A 17,527-nucleotide genomic window follows, 5' to 3' on the forward strand; every position below is an offset into this window, starting at 1 on the left:
CCAGATCCGGCGACAGTTGCTCAGGAACGTGAGGCGGCTGTGCAGGAAGTGGCAGACAACACAGCACCTGATCTGTAAGACAATGTCATCTTGGGGGGTTTTCTATCTTTCAAAGTATGTCTTCCTGGGGTGACAGGCCGGGGAGCCGCCGATTCGGCCGCAACCATGGTGCCCCTTCTATTGACTTCCTACGGACCTGTGTCTTACACAAATAGGCCCGAGACTTTGAACTGTTCTAGTTGGGGGGGTTGTTCCGGGAGGGGGAGGGGGATCCACATGAGGGAGGTTGGGGGCTCTGTTGGTATTGGGAAAGTCCACTCTGTTGGGGTTAGGGTGGCCACTTGGGATGGTTGGAGATGGGAGTTGAAGGGGGGGATTTTGTTGTGGGTAGGGGGGGGGGGTGGGGAATGAGGGTGGGGACCAGTATGCCAAGGGATTCCTACAGGGTTCATGTGTTACCTATAATCTTCCGTACGCCACAGCGTCCTACGCTGCCATGCTCCGTTGCCTCCACACTCCCACATGATGGCTGATACACTCAAAGTACTGTCTCTCAATGTAAAAGGCCTCAACAACCCGATAAAACGGAGAGCAGTCATCTCCTACCTGGAAAATTCAGAAGCTGACACGTGCTTGTTGCAAGAAACCCACCTCCTAGCTAAAGACTGGCACAGGATGCGCTCCCGAGCCTTTCCCCAGCAACACTTCTCTTCTCTCCCGTCCAAAAAAGCAGGGGTGGCCATTCTTGTGTCCCGACACTTCCGGGGCCGGGTGGGAGCCAAGACAGGGGAGATCAAGGGACGCCTCTTGGCCCACACCTTCCTGATAGGAACAAGCACACTTACGATAGGCTCCATCTATGCTCCCAACGCGGGTCAAGAACCCTTCCTGAAAACTGCACTCTCCGAGGCACTACAGTCACCTCACTCTCACATGCTCATCGTGGGGGACCTCAATCTCGTTATGGACACGAATAAAGACAGATCTGGACACCGCTATGATGACACTGGCGCGCTTTCAGAGGCGGGCAGAGCCTGGCTACAGGAAAGGGACCTCTTAGACCTCTGGAGAACAGTACACCCCAACGCAGCGCGCTACACATTCTATTCCCATGTACACCACACCTATGCGCGTCTAGATCATTTCTTGGGCTCCTCGGAACTTGTTTCTCATATTACCGCAGTGTCTATTGTCCCAGCAGCCCTCTCTGACCATGACGCGGTGGAATTGACACTCACGGTGCCTAGGTCGCCGCGCATTCCAGGCTTGTGGAGGCTCAACGAACCCCTTTTACAGAGACCAGCCGTTGTCAAACAACTTCATAAATGCATTTCGGATTACCTGGCCACTAATGATACCCCTGCAGTCTCGATGTCGTCCCTTTGGGGGGCCCTAAAAGCCGTGGTGAGAGGGGAACTGATAGCCATCGCTGACGCTGACGCCAAGGTTCGTAAAGAGAAAAGGGCTGACCTCACCACTAAAGTGGCTGAACTAGAAAGGTTCCATAGCCGCACATGTGCTTCGAGAATCTGGCACCAGTTGAAGGCTGCCAGAGCTCAACTGGCTAGCCTCGATACTGACAGGGCGGATTTTGCCGCTCTTCGTCTCCACCATACGTACTATGTGGGGGGCAACCGTACCGGACGACTTCTGGCTAGCGCCTTAAAGGCCAAGGTTCAACGCTCAAAAATCACTACGCTCCTGGACGACTCCGGTAACACTATTGCCGAGGACGCGCAGGTAGCTTCCGCCTTCCGTTCCTTTTATGCCTCTCTGTACAGCGCGGACAAAGCGTCACCGACGGCTATCGACGCGTACTTGCAATCTGCCGACATCACGCCACTATGCCCAGCGATAACAGAGACCCTAGACACTCCTTTTCGTACTGACGAGGTTCTTACTGCCATCGCGCGCCTCCGCCCGCTTAAATCACCAGGCCCTGATGGCTTCTCGTCGGGTTTTTATAAAACCTTTGGCCACCTACTAGCTCCAGTGCTCGCGAGGCTGTTTAACTCCTTCGAGGGCCCAAGCTCCATTCCGCCGGACATGCTGGCGGCTGACATAGTGGTCCTGCCTAAACCGGGCAAGCCCCCGACACATTGCTCTGCGTTCCGCCCCATCTCCTTACTTAACTTAGACCTGAAATTGTTTACGGGGGTACTTGCAGCCCGTCTGGGCCCTTGCCTCCCGGGCATCCTCGAACCAGACCAATCGGGTTTTGTCCCGAACCGCCAATGCAGCGATAACACTAAGCGGTTAATGCACCTCGTGGACAAAACTCGCTTTCAGGGCTCGGATTCGGCACTACTACTGGCCATCGACGCGGAGAAGGCATTCAACCGCGTCGACTGGACCTACTTGCAAGCTGTCTTGCAGCGATACCACCTGGGCGACCGGTTCCAGGCCTGGATCGCGAGTTGCTACCACCACCCCATGGCTCGGGTCAGGTTAGGCAGCCTTAAATCGGACCCCTTCGAGATACAGCGGGGCACACGTCAGGGGTGCCCCCTTCTCTTCGCCCTCTACGTGGAACCTCTGGCGCAGAAAATTCGAGACAACCCTCGCATCACAGGAGTCTCCTTCGGCCATGAACCCCACGTGGTGGGGCTTTATGCCGATGACATTATTGCTGCGTTAGACCAACCGTCCAGCTCAATACCTGCTTTCCTGGAAGAACTGGAGAGCTTTGGAGCGGTGTCAGGCTTCAAAATCAACCGGGGGAAATCCTTGATATTGCCCTTGGGCAGTCATGCCCTTCCCAATGCCCCGTCGCCTGACTTTGGCTGTGATCTACAAACCTCCACCCAGCTCCCATATCTGGGGATCACTCTAACCTCCTCCACGGACTCAACGGTTACCCTTAACTATAAAACATTGGCCTCCCGAATCCGAGCCGACCTCGCGCGTTGGTCGAAACAACCCCTCTCCTTGCTAGGCCGCGTGGCGGCAGTGAAGATGTCCGTCTTGCCTAAGATCTTGTATGTCTTCCAGACCCTCCCGGTACTGCCACCACCGGGCGCGCTTGCAGACCTACAACATGATATCCACCAATTCATCTGGGAAAAGAAACGTGCACGGCTACACAAACGGGTGGCGCATAGGAGTGTCGATGAGGGAGGCCGCGGGATCCCCAACCTCCTGCATTACTTTCAGGCCTCACAACTCCGCTATTTGGTGGAATGGTACAGACCCGAGTCCGAAAAGAGATGGCTATTTCAAGACAGGGCAATGGCTCAGACCTCCCTGTGGAAGATCCCATTCCTCGCCTGCCAGCATAGACCACGATACCTCCTCCGCTCCCCTATTACACGCACCATCATGAAAACCTGGGACATGGTGGCAGTCAGGAGGAGCCTGACGACCTTCCCCTCCCCACTCACCCCTCTCTTTGACAACCCTGCATTCCCACCGGGCACAGATCCTCGCGCCTTCCCACAATGGCGTGATACGACCTGCCGCTCGGCCGGCCATCTCTTTGATATGGAGGGGTTTCTCCCACTCGCCAATATCGCGCGAGACTACGGAGTGACCAAACCCCACATGTTCCAATACTTCCAAATCCGCCACTGGCTCTTGCAACCGGAATGCGCCCCCCTGGTCGGTCGGCAGATGACACCATTCGAACGCTGGCTGGTGTCGAAGGAATCGGATAAACACCTTATCTCGGACCTCTACAAGATGTTATCCCCGGAGGCCGACCCGGCTAAGACGGCAGGACAGAAACGCTGGGAATCGGAACTCGGAAGGACCCTCTCGCCCAAAGAATGGGGTTTCATACACTACAGGGCTGCTCACACTACTCGCAATGCTAACGCCAGGGAAATGGCGGTGAAACTGGCCATCTACTGGCATCTCACCCGGCAAGACTCAACCAGGGTAACCCTCTCCGAAGCGCGCTGTGTTGGAGGGGCTTGGCCGAAAAGGGCACCCTGGCCCATCTCCTGTGGGACTGCCGCGCTCTGCAGGGATACTGGAAGGCAGTTTTAGATGATATAGATTCAACATTTGACACCGAAATACCACGCTTCCCAGCATACACAATCCTAGGGCTGCCCAATGCGCTCACGTTTCCCTTGAGATCACCTCGTGGCAAACAGATGGGCATCGCCATGCAAGCAGCGTCACAACACGTCCTGTCACTTTGGGGATCGCCCACCTTACCTACTCACACTGGCTGGCTACATAAACTGTGGTTCACATTGGGCATGGAACGTATCCAGGCCACGCTCACACACACTGCTGATTCATTCCAGACAACCTGGCGGCCGATCCTGTCACTCCTGTCCAGAGAATTTCACGAAATCACATGTCCGAAATATCTCCGCATTCTGCGGCTTACGGAACGTACACGAGACCAAACACGTCCCTGCACACCTTGAGGCAACTCACCCTGTAAATGCTATGATAGAAAATCTGGACAACTGGCATACTGGTCGGGGAGGAGGGAGGGGGTTGGCGTTGGGTGTTGGGGGAGGGGCTGGGTTTTTCGTATCGTTTTGCTCATTCACCGCTCTAACAGGGCACCTTTACCGATCTTCAGGCAACGCTTCTTAACTTGGGCATGATTTACCTACATTTCTATTGATTCGTAGAGAAGACATGCATGTCTGTCTCGCTCACCATATATGCCTATTGTATGTCTATTGCATTGCACTGCCTGTCTTCTTTGCTCTTAAACTTAATAAAAATACATTTGAAATTAAAAAAACTTTATATATAAATCACACTGACTTTACACCGTGAGCCAGATATATCACAAGGTACATGTTCATAACATTTCAGTAACAACGTGCTCAGTGTGCTATTGCATCTATTCAAGTCGTTAATAGCATAGGCCGTTGGTTAAATGAGAACACAGTCGATGTTTCGACCCCAGCAATAGATGGTAGGCAACAGTTTCAGCCTTATAACGGGGTCTTCATCAGGACGGGGGGTGAATGGTGAGGGGCACTGAAATCTAAAATTAAATAAACAGAAATGAATGGGCCGCTCACCGAAGTGCTGTAATCACTGATAAAAATGGCCAAAAAATAATAGTTACCATGGAAGAGGCGTCAGGGATCATGGGCCGGGAGGCTCCACATCCGTGGTATTACTGGGAAAATCTAGAACACAAGACACAAATAGTCTCTCGAAATCTAACTACTGAGTATATGTTCAACAAACGACACATCATCAATCTAGTGTCATTACTCACTGTTAAATACAGCGTACAGCCGTCAAGAATGTGAATGGGTGATCAATTGTCATCATTGAAATATATACGATTCACTAAAGAGATGGGAAGACAAGATTGACCCCATAGGCATAGTCAATAACGAGGCAAAAAAGGCTGTAGGACAATAATTAGTTGCTACACAGCCGTAGGTTACTTACTTAAATTGCAGAAATGTCTATCATAGATGAAGAATACGAGCCGCTAACCAAAGTCGGCACCTATTCGAAAACAAATAAATCAATTTAGTCAGAACTGCCGCCACCACACGGCAAAGCAAATCCATACTGAAATGTACACAGACCAGTCACAATCTGAATACAGAGGATCGAAGTAAAACTGGTTCTTTACCTTTCAAAACGGCCGCGCAGCGGCCAGTCCGTATGAGTGTTCTCCTCCTGAAAGCGCTTCCTCGCGAATGGCGGAGGAACCCGGTATAAGCCGGCTGCTGTCAGGAAAGCGTGTACGCTGTCACGCGTGATGCGTGAAAGTTGCTAGTGAAAAAAGACTAAGCCTCACTATTCTTTGCGACTACAAAATGTATGAATTAAAAACCGACCACATACTCCCATTATTTAAGATGAATAAGGGGAAAGGGGCTCATTGTATTAATGGGTCTGTTATCCCTTGGATCATGGGGAGCCTTTAAAGGCCACGTGACTGTTCAGTAGTGTGCAAGTATTTCACTGAAAAGAAACAATTGGAAGGTCTGAGCGCGTACCTTGCCAACACGGGGGTAAAGGCGCATCAGAGTAAGCCATGATTGTTACACGATATCGCATTTGTAATGCCCATGTTGTACATCACTTTAAGAATAACGGTACTTGAGGATGCCTATTCAATCCTACAAACCATTATAAAGTAACGGGACTATACATTAAATGCCCGACATCGATTGACAGTGCATATAGGACATGGGCGTGTACCTCGCCAACACAGGGGTAAAAACGCCACTGTCAATTGTCCGTCAGAATGAAGATATATACAGTGCTAGTGTTATATATCAATTTAGGAGCAGCACATACCCATGTAAGTAGCAATGGTCTATCCCACAATATGCGGGTCAGGGCATATAATAAGTTGCTATGCTGTGGCAAAATCTGCAAGTATATAGCCAACAACAGGGCACATTTGATGGTTCTTCTATGTGGGCGGTCATGTCAAGGTTATATTCTATCACATCAAAGTGGCCAGTTGTGCATGGCTCCCATCAACCTCATTAAGCCCATTTTCAATTGAATCAAAGAAGGCCATCCATTTGGACTCTCGGACGTTAAGAATCATGGCAATGTCACCGCCCCTCGGGCCGAGTGATACCCTTTCTAATACAGTCCATTTCATGCTATCGAGTGCATGCCCACACCTCTTAAAGTGTTCTACCAGAGGTGCTCCTGCTACCTCGCAACGAATCCGGCTGACATGCTGGGGTATTCGTGACTTTATTTTCTGTTGTGTTTGGCCGATATAGAGTAGTTCACACAGGCATCTAATCACATAAATCACATTAGTGCTGTTACAGCAGGTGGCATGATAAGTTGTTTGAAGAACCCTCACAGGCTCCATGTAAATTAATGCTTTGACACAGATGTGTACCACTTAATGTGGTTTTACAGTTTTTTCCACTAAGAAATACCTCTTTTCCCCCACTCCAACATTTGTGTTCTTATGGTAAATCCCAGGTCGAATTTATGTATTCTTTACCCAACCTTTCATACAGGCCTGCTGGTATATGTTTTAAGCAATATTGAAACTGGAAAATCGTCACTGGTATTGTGATGGTGCCATGTATTATCCATTCAACTGATGGTTTCTCAGAAACAGTTAATGGTAAACTCTCCAGTTTGTCTATGCTCAGCACTGTATAGTCTGCTCCCCTCTGTGCCAAAGAGATTTGTTCATCTGTAAGGTTAAATACAGTAAACAATGACGTAGTGTTGATTAGACGCCAAGGCACATAACCAGAACAAAGGTTTTGTAATGTCCAGCCTAACAGCATTATAGAACGTAATTGAGACTGCCCATGTTGTAACATTAGCAAGTCCTGTTCCATTATGTCTATGGCAGAGGATACAATGCTGTCCAAAGAATAAATTCAGACTTGTTAACCAATTGTCAACTACAGAGAGTGCTTTCTCTAAATTAATAATATTAATTTCTCGTATTCGTTCAGCTTGTTTCCATTTGCGTGACTTTCCATGCTTCATTGTAGACAGCGTATATACCGGCGTATATGAAAAGTTTATGATGTGGTTTGCGAGGACCAAGTAAGAATTCTCGTAAATCAACGCCATCTTTAAGTAAAGTTAAGTGTTTTATCTCCGGAAGTATGGATTTTTGTAGCCATTCAAGGCACAGTTTTCCTACACTGTAAGTTGTTATCATCCCTGGATGTTGTCTCTGGATATATCTTGGATCTGGCCGAGTTACTGTAAACCCTTGTGTCTTGTTCAGCAAACTATCTTGACAGATATTCGTGTCTGTGGGCCAGATTAACCATTTTTTCCATTCAGGATTTGTTCTGTTTTGTAGAAAAATATAATTTAAGTCTACCTCCTCATTTGAAGTTAAATTACTATCAGGTGTGGGTTTAGGTATGGACGGTTTGTTTAAAGCTTTTATCTTAGCCAGGTCAAGACGAGATGTCTGTTGAACAGTTTCATTTAAGAACAGTATTTGTTCTGGGATGATGCAGGCTCTGAATAATGCTTCTAAACCTTGTACCTGCCAGTCTTTTGTGCCCCAAACAGTTTTCGTCTCAATGTTGTCTTTCCAAAGGTCAAAGCCTAATGTGGACAATTGAGCATAAAAGGCCGCAGAATACATTTCTTTAGTATTTGTTAACATACTTTTCATGCCTGTCTTATTAACATCTTTAAAGTAAAAAGCTTCTGGATTTGTGACATTAAAATCTGAGAAGTATGGAAATTTGCCATAACATGTTTTAGAGCTACCTTTTGGTGGTGTTTGACAATGTTCCCATTGATTATTAGTTAAAACAATTCTAGGGCTTGATGAACCTTCTAAGTATTCATGTTTTGCAAATTTTGCTGAAATTTCTAAGTCTGCCATCATGTTATTAACAGTTTCAAAGTCCCAATCATCAGAAAATGTACTAGGTGAGACAAAATCACTCAAGGAAACCTTAAATTTGTGTGGAATCTTCAACTGCTTGACAGGGCCATAAATGTCATAATCAGTTCTATCCCATGCTATTCCACCAGGGAGAGGAACGGCTGTGATGGTCACTGGTGACAGGTCTCATTGTTCACAATGAGATGATTTGTGTGGTTGCAGGAGCAAGTTGATGTTCTTACTTGCTGTGTCCATTTTAATGCTTTCCATCTATCAGCTTTCCCAAACTTAAAACAAGAATGAGCCATAGAAGGAGATAAAATACACCAAACCCAAGCCAAAATTCAACCCATGGTGAAACCAGATATGTTTTTGCAAGCTTTTGACCAAGTTCCATTAATTGTTCCTTGAAAGTTTTGTTTGTTTGTGCTGTTTCAGGCTCACTGGGATCCTCAGAAAAGGTATCAAAGTTGATGAAATAGCCAGAGGCATAGTCAATTGTTGGTATTGCATCCGGATTTTTTTAAATCGCTGGAGCTGCTTGTTCCCTTGACATGTTTGTATAGTCAGATGCTACTTCATTGTAGATGGGAGTTTCTTGACGAACTGTAATTTGGGTTTCAAGAGGCGCAAGTTCCATTGCTTTATTGCATAGTCCTTTTTAGGTCGAGCTGGAGTGCATCCGATAGGATGCTCCAGTTCGACAACTTTAGTCAGCCGTCAGGGGGAATTAGGGACAAGAGGGTGTTACGAACTTTCCCTTTCCAGACCCGCGCCGTGCACATCCCCGGCTCCGATTTCTTGAAGTTGGCACAGGCACACATGCGCGCGCATATACACTCACAGACAGACGCTCGCTCACACACACCCCCTCCCCCCCCCCCCCCCCCACAGTCATCGGCCTCTTTTAAACACACACACACGCATACACACAGACTCCAAGACACATACACACACGCACGCTCACACACATACAGAGCCCCCCGCCGCAGCACTTAGTGCAAATGGCGCCTTCCTCACTCACCGGCTTCCTTGGTGCGGCGGCTCTCCTCTCATCGGCAGCTGCAGGGCTCGTCTATGCCGGTTACCACGGGCTCTCCCTCACTCATGGAAGGCGCCGGCAGCAGGACTCTTCCTTCCTCCCTCCTTCTCAGGGCAAGTGCACCGGGGCGCAGGGTAGGCACCTGCCTGCTCCGGTGCTCAAAACAGCTGCGGCTCTTCCGTGGGAGGCGGGGTAGGCTCCCACCCTCCTACTTCTGGTTTCCGGTTGTCCCGCCCGGCCTGCCTGACTTCCTGGTCGCAGGCCGGCGGCGATGTTCGGTTTGTCCCGGGCTGCGGCAGTGATGCGGGGGGACACACGAGGGGTAGGCTCCCTCCAGAATTTAATTATAAAGCGAGGTGACACTCGCTACAAGTGGAAATACGCCGCAATTTGGGGCAAATGCCGGGTGGGCACCGGCTTGGAGCACCACGCGCTTCTATCGCTGAAGGTTGGTAGGTTGGGGAACAAGTGTCTGGGGCGTCCTTTAAACAAGCATTTGCAATGCAATAGGTCTCACTTTTGCGAGCGTTTAAGCTATTAGCATTGTAAATGACAATGCCTTTTATTTATGTTTTAAAAGCAAAAACATAAATAAAAGGCATTGCCATTTACAATGCCAATAGCTCTAACTTTAATAATGCGAGACCTATTGCATTGCAAATGCTTGTTTTCTTAACTGCAGAATCTTCAACGGTGATGAGTCTTTCAGTTTGAACCCCTTGGATAGTAGCAAGATTTGGTCGACAGGAGAAAAGACAGCGTCTCTCTCAGTGCATCAGCTAGAGGGTCGACTTCCTTCTGCACTTGCAGTAGCAGGGCGTGTCGGGCAAGTAGATAGTCGAACTGCTCCAAACCACCGTGTGTTTGCTATGGCAAGTGTGGGCATTTATACCTTGAAGGTGCTGAGATTGATGTAAAGGTGGACATAATAACGTCATTAAAGACTCAGTTCTTTGAAAACTCCAGGAGTTCTTGGACAAGTCAGTATTCGAGCAAGGGGAAGTCCCTAGCTGCTGAAGCAGAGTTTTCCAAGAAATAGTTTTAGATTTTCTGAACTAGTGGAGGTAGCCCTGCCATATTTGGACTGCATGAGCTATGTCTAAATATGGTTATGATTCTTATGCCTACATAAGGATATGGTGATTTATACCTATATAAGGGCATGAATCAGGAAAATTACAATAGGGTCCTAAAATGTTACACACCACTGGCTCCTGACGTAGTCTAATTTGAATACTTAAATCTATCTCCAAAATGCATATCGATTTTCAGAAGCCAGAAGACTAACCACAAGAGCATGCTATGCTGCTAAATGGAAATGTTTTTTTCACTATTGTGCATCACAAAACCTTAATGTATCCTCTCCAAGAGAACAACTAGTTTATTACTAGTTGCATTTTAAAAAAGCACAGTTAGTATATACCTCCAAACACCTACTTTTAGCAGCTATTGCAGCGTATCTACAATAGAGGAAGCATCAATCCCTTTTCCGCATTCCTGTCATCGAAGTCTTCATGGTAGGATAGAAAAGTCATTCCACCTCTTACACCACCTGTACCTACATGGAACCTAAACATTGTGTGAACAAGACTTAATGGGGCCAACGTTTGAACCACTACATAACTGTTGAATACAGTTCTCAACGTGGAAGGTGGCGTTTGTAGTAGCAAAAATCTTCCTACAAAGGTTAGCGAAATACATGCTCACAGTTGAACCATCTTTTCAAGTGTTCCCAGATAAAGTGCTTTTACGCACAAACCCAAAGTTCTTACCTAAAGTTATATTACCTAGCCACTTAAATCAAATTTTATAGTTACCAGTTTCTTCTCAAAACTAGAAAGCGTAGCAGAACATGCATTACATACACTTGATGTTAAATGTGCACTTCTGTAAAATCTTGGAACGCACCAAACCTTCATAAAAACACTGCTGTTTGTATCTTTCCCAATTCTCAGTAACAGTAATGCCATCTCATAATCGGGAATAGCACAATGGATAGTCAAATGTATACAAATTTGCTATGCCAAAGCTAAAAGAACATTGACAACCATGCCAAGGGCTCATCGAACAAGAAAAACAGGAGCAAGTATGGCTTTTCCGGGACATGTAGCACTCATTGTCATTTTCAAAGCAGCAACGTGGATAAATCCACACACTATTAGAAAACACCATTGTGTTGATGTACAAGCCAGACCACCGACTCTAGTTGGACAAATGGTCCTTTGAACATTATTTCAAACAAACACACCATCTCATACCTAAAGCAACTGCAATAGGGGTACTGCTTTATAGTCTATGCATAGCATGTGTATCTGCAGCCAACGCATGCTACGAATGGAGTATGTAAGCATCTATTCGTAGTGTATAGTGCTGCAGATTCACATGCACCATTCCGCCTCCCCAGAAGGTATTAGATGGTGACATAAATGCACACAAATACAGCATGTTCAACAGCAAAGCTAGCTTTACAGACTATCCTCACTCTCTATATGGCAAGAGTTAAAATGCATCTACTTAAGGAACCGTTGAACATGCACGATTTTTAGTATTTGGATGCAGAAGCTGCTGCAGGTCAATTCTGTTTTAATTTGCTAGCCCCTATTGCTTCATCATTTGTATCATACATCATCATGTGATTAAGGTGGTTCTTCATTTGTGATGACACCTCTGCATCGCTGTAGTCTTTCCATGCAAGGAATCTGTATCCTGTACACAAATCCATCAGTCATTAAGGAGTGGTCTGTAAGTAACCTAAAGACAGCTTTCCGAAGTGTTTGTAAAAATAAAATGTTGAGCCAGCTTTTACACCATCATGGGTTAAGTGAGTTAAGCTAATAATGAGGTGCTGTCCTGATGTGCAGGACTTAACTGCTGACTGTACTGTGTTGATATACATGGTTATATTCTTTGAGCCTATAAAATGTTAGGATTGTCTTACACCATTCATTGCTCTACAGCTCCAAAGGTGTGTACAAATAGATTTAATTTTGGCCGATACAGCCGAAAGTCTAGCTTGGATATCTGCTGCCTTCTGTTAAAACAGCCAAACCTGATTTTTTTTATTATTTTTTTGTTTACCCCTTTTTTTGTTTACCCCTTAGCTGGCTGCCTGAGTATGTCCCTTGATCATCAGATCTCATCTCACCAGCAGTCGGAGAACCGAAGTCGAAAGGTTGAAGTAATTGATCTTACAGTCGACAGTTCATCTGAGGAAGAGGAAGAGGAGCCCCCTTCTAAGCGCAGCTGTCCCTCTGTATCTCCTTCATCTCCACTAAACAAAGGGTGAGTATGCTAGAAATGAATTGCTTAAGTCACAACCAGCAAGGTACACAAAAAGGGGGGATAGGTGGTGATGCAATTAAAATAGCCGTGTACATAGCACGTGCTGCTGGAAATGCGCACAATGCATACTCTTGCCATTTAGTGTTGGTCGTGGATATTTGCAAGGTGTTTCTATTTGAAGAAGTCTTTGACCTCTGTCTCGTGACTACCTACCTGGGCCCACAATGCACCAAGGCAAAGACTACATGTCAGATTGGTTTTTTTTCTGCCATCAGGTTTGGTAGTTTCAGCACTAGCTCTGGGTCGTCAATCATGTCAGCACTTCATTCAACAATATCTGTCCGTCTTGTTTGTAAAGCATTGAGGACATCGCTGGTTTGAAGTAAACTGCTCCAAAACTTTTTTAGATTTCATGTACTTGGGTTTTATGGGAATTACTTTGTCAAGAAAGGGATGTAGAGAATACACCAATCCAATTTTTGTTAAGGTGCAACCCAGGGTTCCTGTGGTAAAGTCCACCATTGAGTATGCAGCTTCTACCAGGTGCAACCCAGGGTTCCTGTATTGTAATTGTATTGTAAGGGGTGCTTATAGAGCGCACTGACACCATGGGTTTCCTGGCGCTGGCTGGACATGGAGAGTGCAAAGGGGCTAACCAGATTGAGGAAAGAGCCAGGTTTTCAAAGACTTGCGAAAAAGAATCAGGGAGTTAGAGACTTTAAGAGAAGAAGGAAGAGAGTTCCAGAGCTTGGGGGCCAGGTATGCAAATCTCCGGACTCCAGATCTGCAGAGCTTGTAAGAAGGGACAGTCAGAAGGCGAAGATGGGAGGATCTCAGATTCCGGGACGGGCAGAAGGTCTAATCAGAGATTTCACAAAGGCGGGACAAGGCCCGGTTAGCGATTTGAAAATAAGGCAGCCGATCTTGAAGGCTGACCTTGCGGTGACAGGGAGCCAATGAAGTTGGACAAGGAGGGGCCTGGCGGATTGCCACTTCGGGATCCCTAGGGCCAATCTCGCCGCTTGATTTTGCACCACTTGCAGTGTAGCCACCGATGGTTTAGGCAGACCGTGGTAGATCGCGTTAGAGAAATCTAAGCGGGAGAGGACGAGAGCCATGATGACCTGCAGGAGGGCATCGGGTGTAAAGAGGGATGCCACTTTCCTGATCCTGCGCAGCTGGTAGATACAGGACGAGACCACTGTCCCCACCTGTGGCCCAAGGGATAAACCGGAGTCAATTGTGACCCCTAGGCTCTTCACCGAGGCCACGGGGGTGGGAGAAGGACCAAGTTCCGCCGGCCAGAATTGTGGCCCCCAGGAGGTGGCGCTCCTGCCGGGAAGGAGGAGCTCCGTCTTCCCGGGGTTCAATTTCAGCTGGTTGTGGCCCATCCACTGGAGAATATGGGACATGGCTGCCTGAAAGTTGGGAATAGCGGAAGGGGAGTTAAGAGAAAAGATGAGTTGCAGGTCGTCCGCGTAATTAAATACGGTGACGTCCCACTGCCTCAAGGAGAAAAGAAGGGGGCGGAGATAAAGATTGAAAAGAAGAGGGGATAGAGAAGAACCCTGGGGGACCCCACAGGGCGAATGCTCCCTGGGAGCCCTGAAAGTGCCCAGGCTGAGGGTCTGAGACCTGTCGGTCAAAAAAGATTTGACCCAGGCCAACGCCAGGCCCTGGATGCCAGCCTGCTCGACACGGTGGAGAAGAATGTTATGGTCCACCGTGTCGAAGGCGGCAGACAGATCTAATAAAACCAGGGCCTGGGGGGTACCCTTGTCAACCCCGTCTCTCAAGGCATCCAGCACCGCCAGGATCACAGTCTCCGTAGAGTGGCCGGGTCTGAAGCCAGCCTGGTTGGCCTCGAGAAAGTTGGAACTCTCGATAAACTGTGAGAGACAGGTAGTGACGTGGGCCTCCAGGATTTTAGAAAAGAAAGGTAAAAGGGAGATAGGACGGTAATTTGCTGTAATGGCGGGGTCCGCCCCTGGCTTCTTCAAGAGAGGCACCAGAACGGCCTCCTTGAAGGAGCCAGGCACCGTACCAGAAGAAAGAGAAGAGTTTAACAGGGGGAGAATGCAGTTGGGTAAAGAGTGGCAGATAGCCCGAAGTATGGACGGGGGACAGCAATCGTCTGGGGATCCAGATTTAATGCGGGTGGCAAGAGTAGCCAAAGAGGTGGGGTCTAAGAGAGGGAATTGTGTGAATGAAAAAAGGTTGTGAGGGGGGGGAGCAGAGCCAGCGCCAGGAGAAGTAACTAAGATGGTGTCCTTGATCAATACAATTTTTTCAACAAAATAGGTGCTAAGAGCATTACATGCTTCCTGTGTGGCAGCCTGAGCGGGGAGTGTCCTGGGGTCGGAGGTAAATTCATTGAGAACTTTGAAGATTTCTTTAGATTGACATGGGGGCGATAAAATTTTTTCTGATGCATACGTTTTTTTTGCTGTGAGAATGGCAAGTTTGTACCTATTGCGGGCGGCCACATAGGCAACTCTACTTAGGGGGTGGTAGTCTCTTCTCCACTTGCGCTCAAGTTGACGGAGTTCTAGGTGGAGGGATTTGAGATGAGGGGTGAACCATTTGTTGGAATTGCCATGCCGGGATTGGGGGAATTTGGTTAGGGGGGCGAAGATGTCGCTGGCTGTCGTAAGCCAGTCTGCTACCAACCCGTAGAGCTTATCAGTGCCAGTGTCATTAGGTAGCAAGGGACAAGTTTGAGACAGGTGGGCTAACAGTTTAGGGGGGACGACAGCCTTCCACTTGCGAGCCTTGCCACCCTCCCGCAGGGGGACCCTAATCTGGCCAGCCACCGATATTGTGGTGTCGATCATAAAGTGATCCGACCACACACAAGGTGTTATTAATGGGTGGGAGGACTTGACCCCATGGGTCCAGATATGATCGAGGATGTGGCCGCCCTTATGGGTGGCAGACCTGACCAGTTGAATAAAATTCAGGCTTGAGACCCTCGAACAATTCGGAAGCATGCGGGCCGGCGTCCTCGTGCTGAAACCAATAATTAAAGTCACCAATGATGACAGTACGTGGGGAGGAGGTGGCAATGTTGGTGAGTTGGTCAATGAAAGCTGAAGGGAAAGACGGCATAGGGTGGGGAGGGCGGTAGAGTACCACAAGGGTGACTGCCCCTGCCTCCGTCCCAAGGCTAAGAACCAGGGTGTCCACTTCCGGCAGGGTCAGAGCCGTAGAAGTAATGATCTTCAAATTCTTGCGTATGACCGCCGCCACCCCTCCCCCAGCGCGACCTCCTGAGCGGTTGGTATGTAGCAGGAAGTAGTCTGGGGGCAGAGCAGCCAAAATGTCAGGAAGTGAGTCCTCAGTGAGCCAAGTCTCTGATAGTAATAAGACATCAGGACTCTCGGTGAGAAGTAGGTGCAAGATGTCAACTTGGTGCTTAACCATGGAGCGAGTATTTAGGTATGAGACCCGTACCTGTGACTCAATGGGAGCCGGAGCCACAGATACTGGCATCGACCCAAGATGGGGGGATGAGGTACCGGCAATGCCAAGGGATGTGATGTGAGTCCAGGTGTCGGGGGGAAGGGAGCTGGCGAAGACATGTAGGCGCTTGAGAGCGGCGGGGGAGTAGGGAATGAAGATAGCAGCATCCCTGGCCCCTGGGCCTGTCCGGCCGCGGACGGGCGCAGACGGGCAGGACTCTGGCACGACTCCGGCGCGCCTCCGGCGCGCCCGCTGCGCTCGTCCGCTGCGCTGCCTCATGGTGTCCGTATAAATAGGGGCGGAGCTGCGGGGGAGTGGCAGGGCTATGATGTAGAATACTGCCCAAGCCAAGATGGCGCCCGTTACCGCTGGAAGCCCCCGAGAATGCGACCAGCCCCAGTCGGCAACTCACCCCTGCAATCAGAATGAGGTAAGAACCTGCACAAGTTTAAAAATAGTTAGTTACAGTGCTTTTAAAATACAGGTTCCAATATTTCACACAAAAGTCGCCTGCGCTCGTAATCAGCGGGGCGGGATGTGGAAGAAGTAGGAAACTCTCCAAAGTGTGACCAGACGACCCACTGCCACCGGGCCACTGGTCAAACACGAGAGAAAGCGGGAGGCGCCCTCCTAAATAGGGGCGGAGCTGCGGGGGAGTGGCAGGGCTATGATGTAGAATACTGCCCAAGCCAAAATGGCGCCCGTTACCGCTGGAAGCCCCCGAGAATGCGACCAGCCCCAGTCGGCAACTCACCCCTGCAATCAGAATGATAAAGTCCACCATTGAGTATGCAGCTTCTACCACACTCAAGATCACAAGGAATCTCACTTTGTAGCATGCAAAGCCTTAAACTGAAAACCATCAGATAACCAATGGAATATCGCAGACTACAGGATGCAAAACAAGGACACCCGTGATGTGCCAGACATTGTTGACCCGAACACCTTGAGGCTGCCTTTCAGAAAGGGGAGTGTTCTTCGAACATTCCTCCTGCCCAAAGCCCTGCAGTTCTGACTCTGAGGAGGACCCAGTCATTCGAGGGCCAAAGCAGAGATCCAGCGCAAAGGCAACACCCAGAACCCAAATTTCTCAACCCACACCAAGAATCGGCACTCAAGGGTATGACCTCATAAGCCATCTCAACAGGAGGCAGAGCAATGCTTCCACTGGAGTATGGCATCAAGCCTGAGACTGATAAGAACACAAGGGAACCGCATTTCGATTCCCACCAAGCTGCACAACCATTAATTCACAACGAATCCAATGAATTAAATCCATAAGACGCTTTCTCCACAATTTTATCCTTTTATGTTTATCCTTTGTACTCCTTAGTTTCCTTCAATTCATTTTACTCATTTCTGTTGTATTTCATCATTCTTCAAAAAGTCACAAGAACGCAGTATGCTTCCACATGTCACGCTTTATTTTAAAAACCCAATGCATTTCGGGTATG

At 48.4% G+C, this 17,527-nt stretch overlaps 1 protein-coding gene across 3 annotated transcripts in view; it reads left to right on the plus strand.

The window, feature by feature from the left end:
* Positions 1-17,527, plus strand: part of PIAS1 (protein inhibitor of activated STAT 1) — a 906,486-nt gene that overhangs the window by 606,284 nt on the left and 282,675 nt on the right. For all 3 annotated transcript variants that reach the window (XM_078683057.1, XM_078683058.1, XM_078683060.1), the window contains exon 11: positions 12,431-12,611. In XM_078683057.1, coding sequence (XP_078539183.1) covers positions 12,431-12,611 — 181 coding nt within the window. The remainder of the gene's footprint in view (positions 1-12,430; positions 12,612-17,527) is intronic.

Source organism: Lissotriton helveticus, chromosome 3_1 (genome assembly GCF_964261635.1).
Source record: "Lissotriton helveticus chromosome 3_1, aLisHel1.1, whole genome shotgun sequence".
NCBI lineage: Eukaryota > Metazoa > Chordata > Amphibia > Caudata > Salamandridae > Lissotriton > Lissotriton helveticus.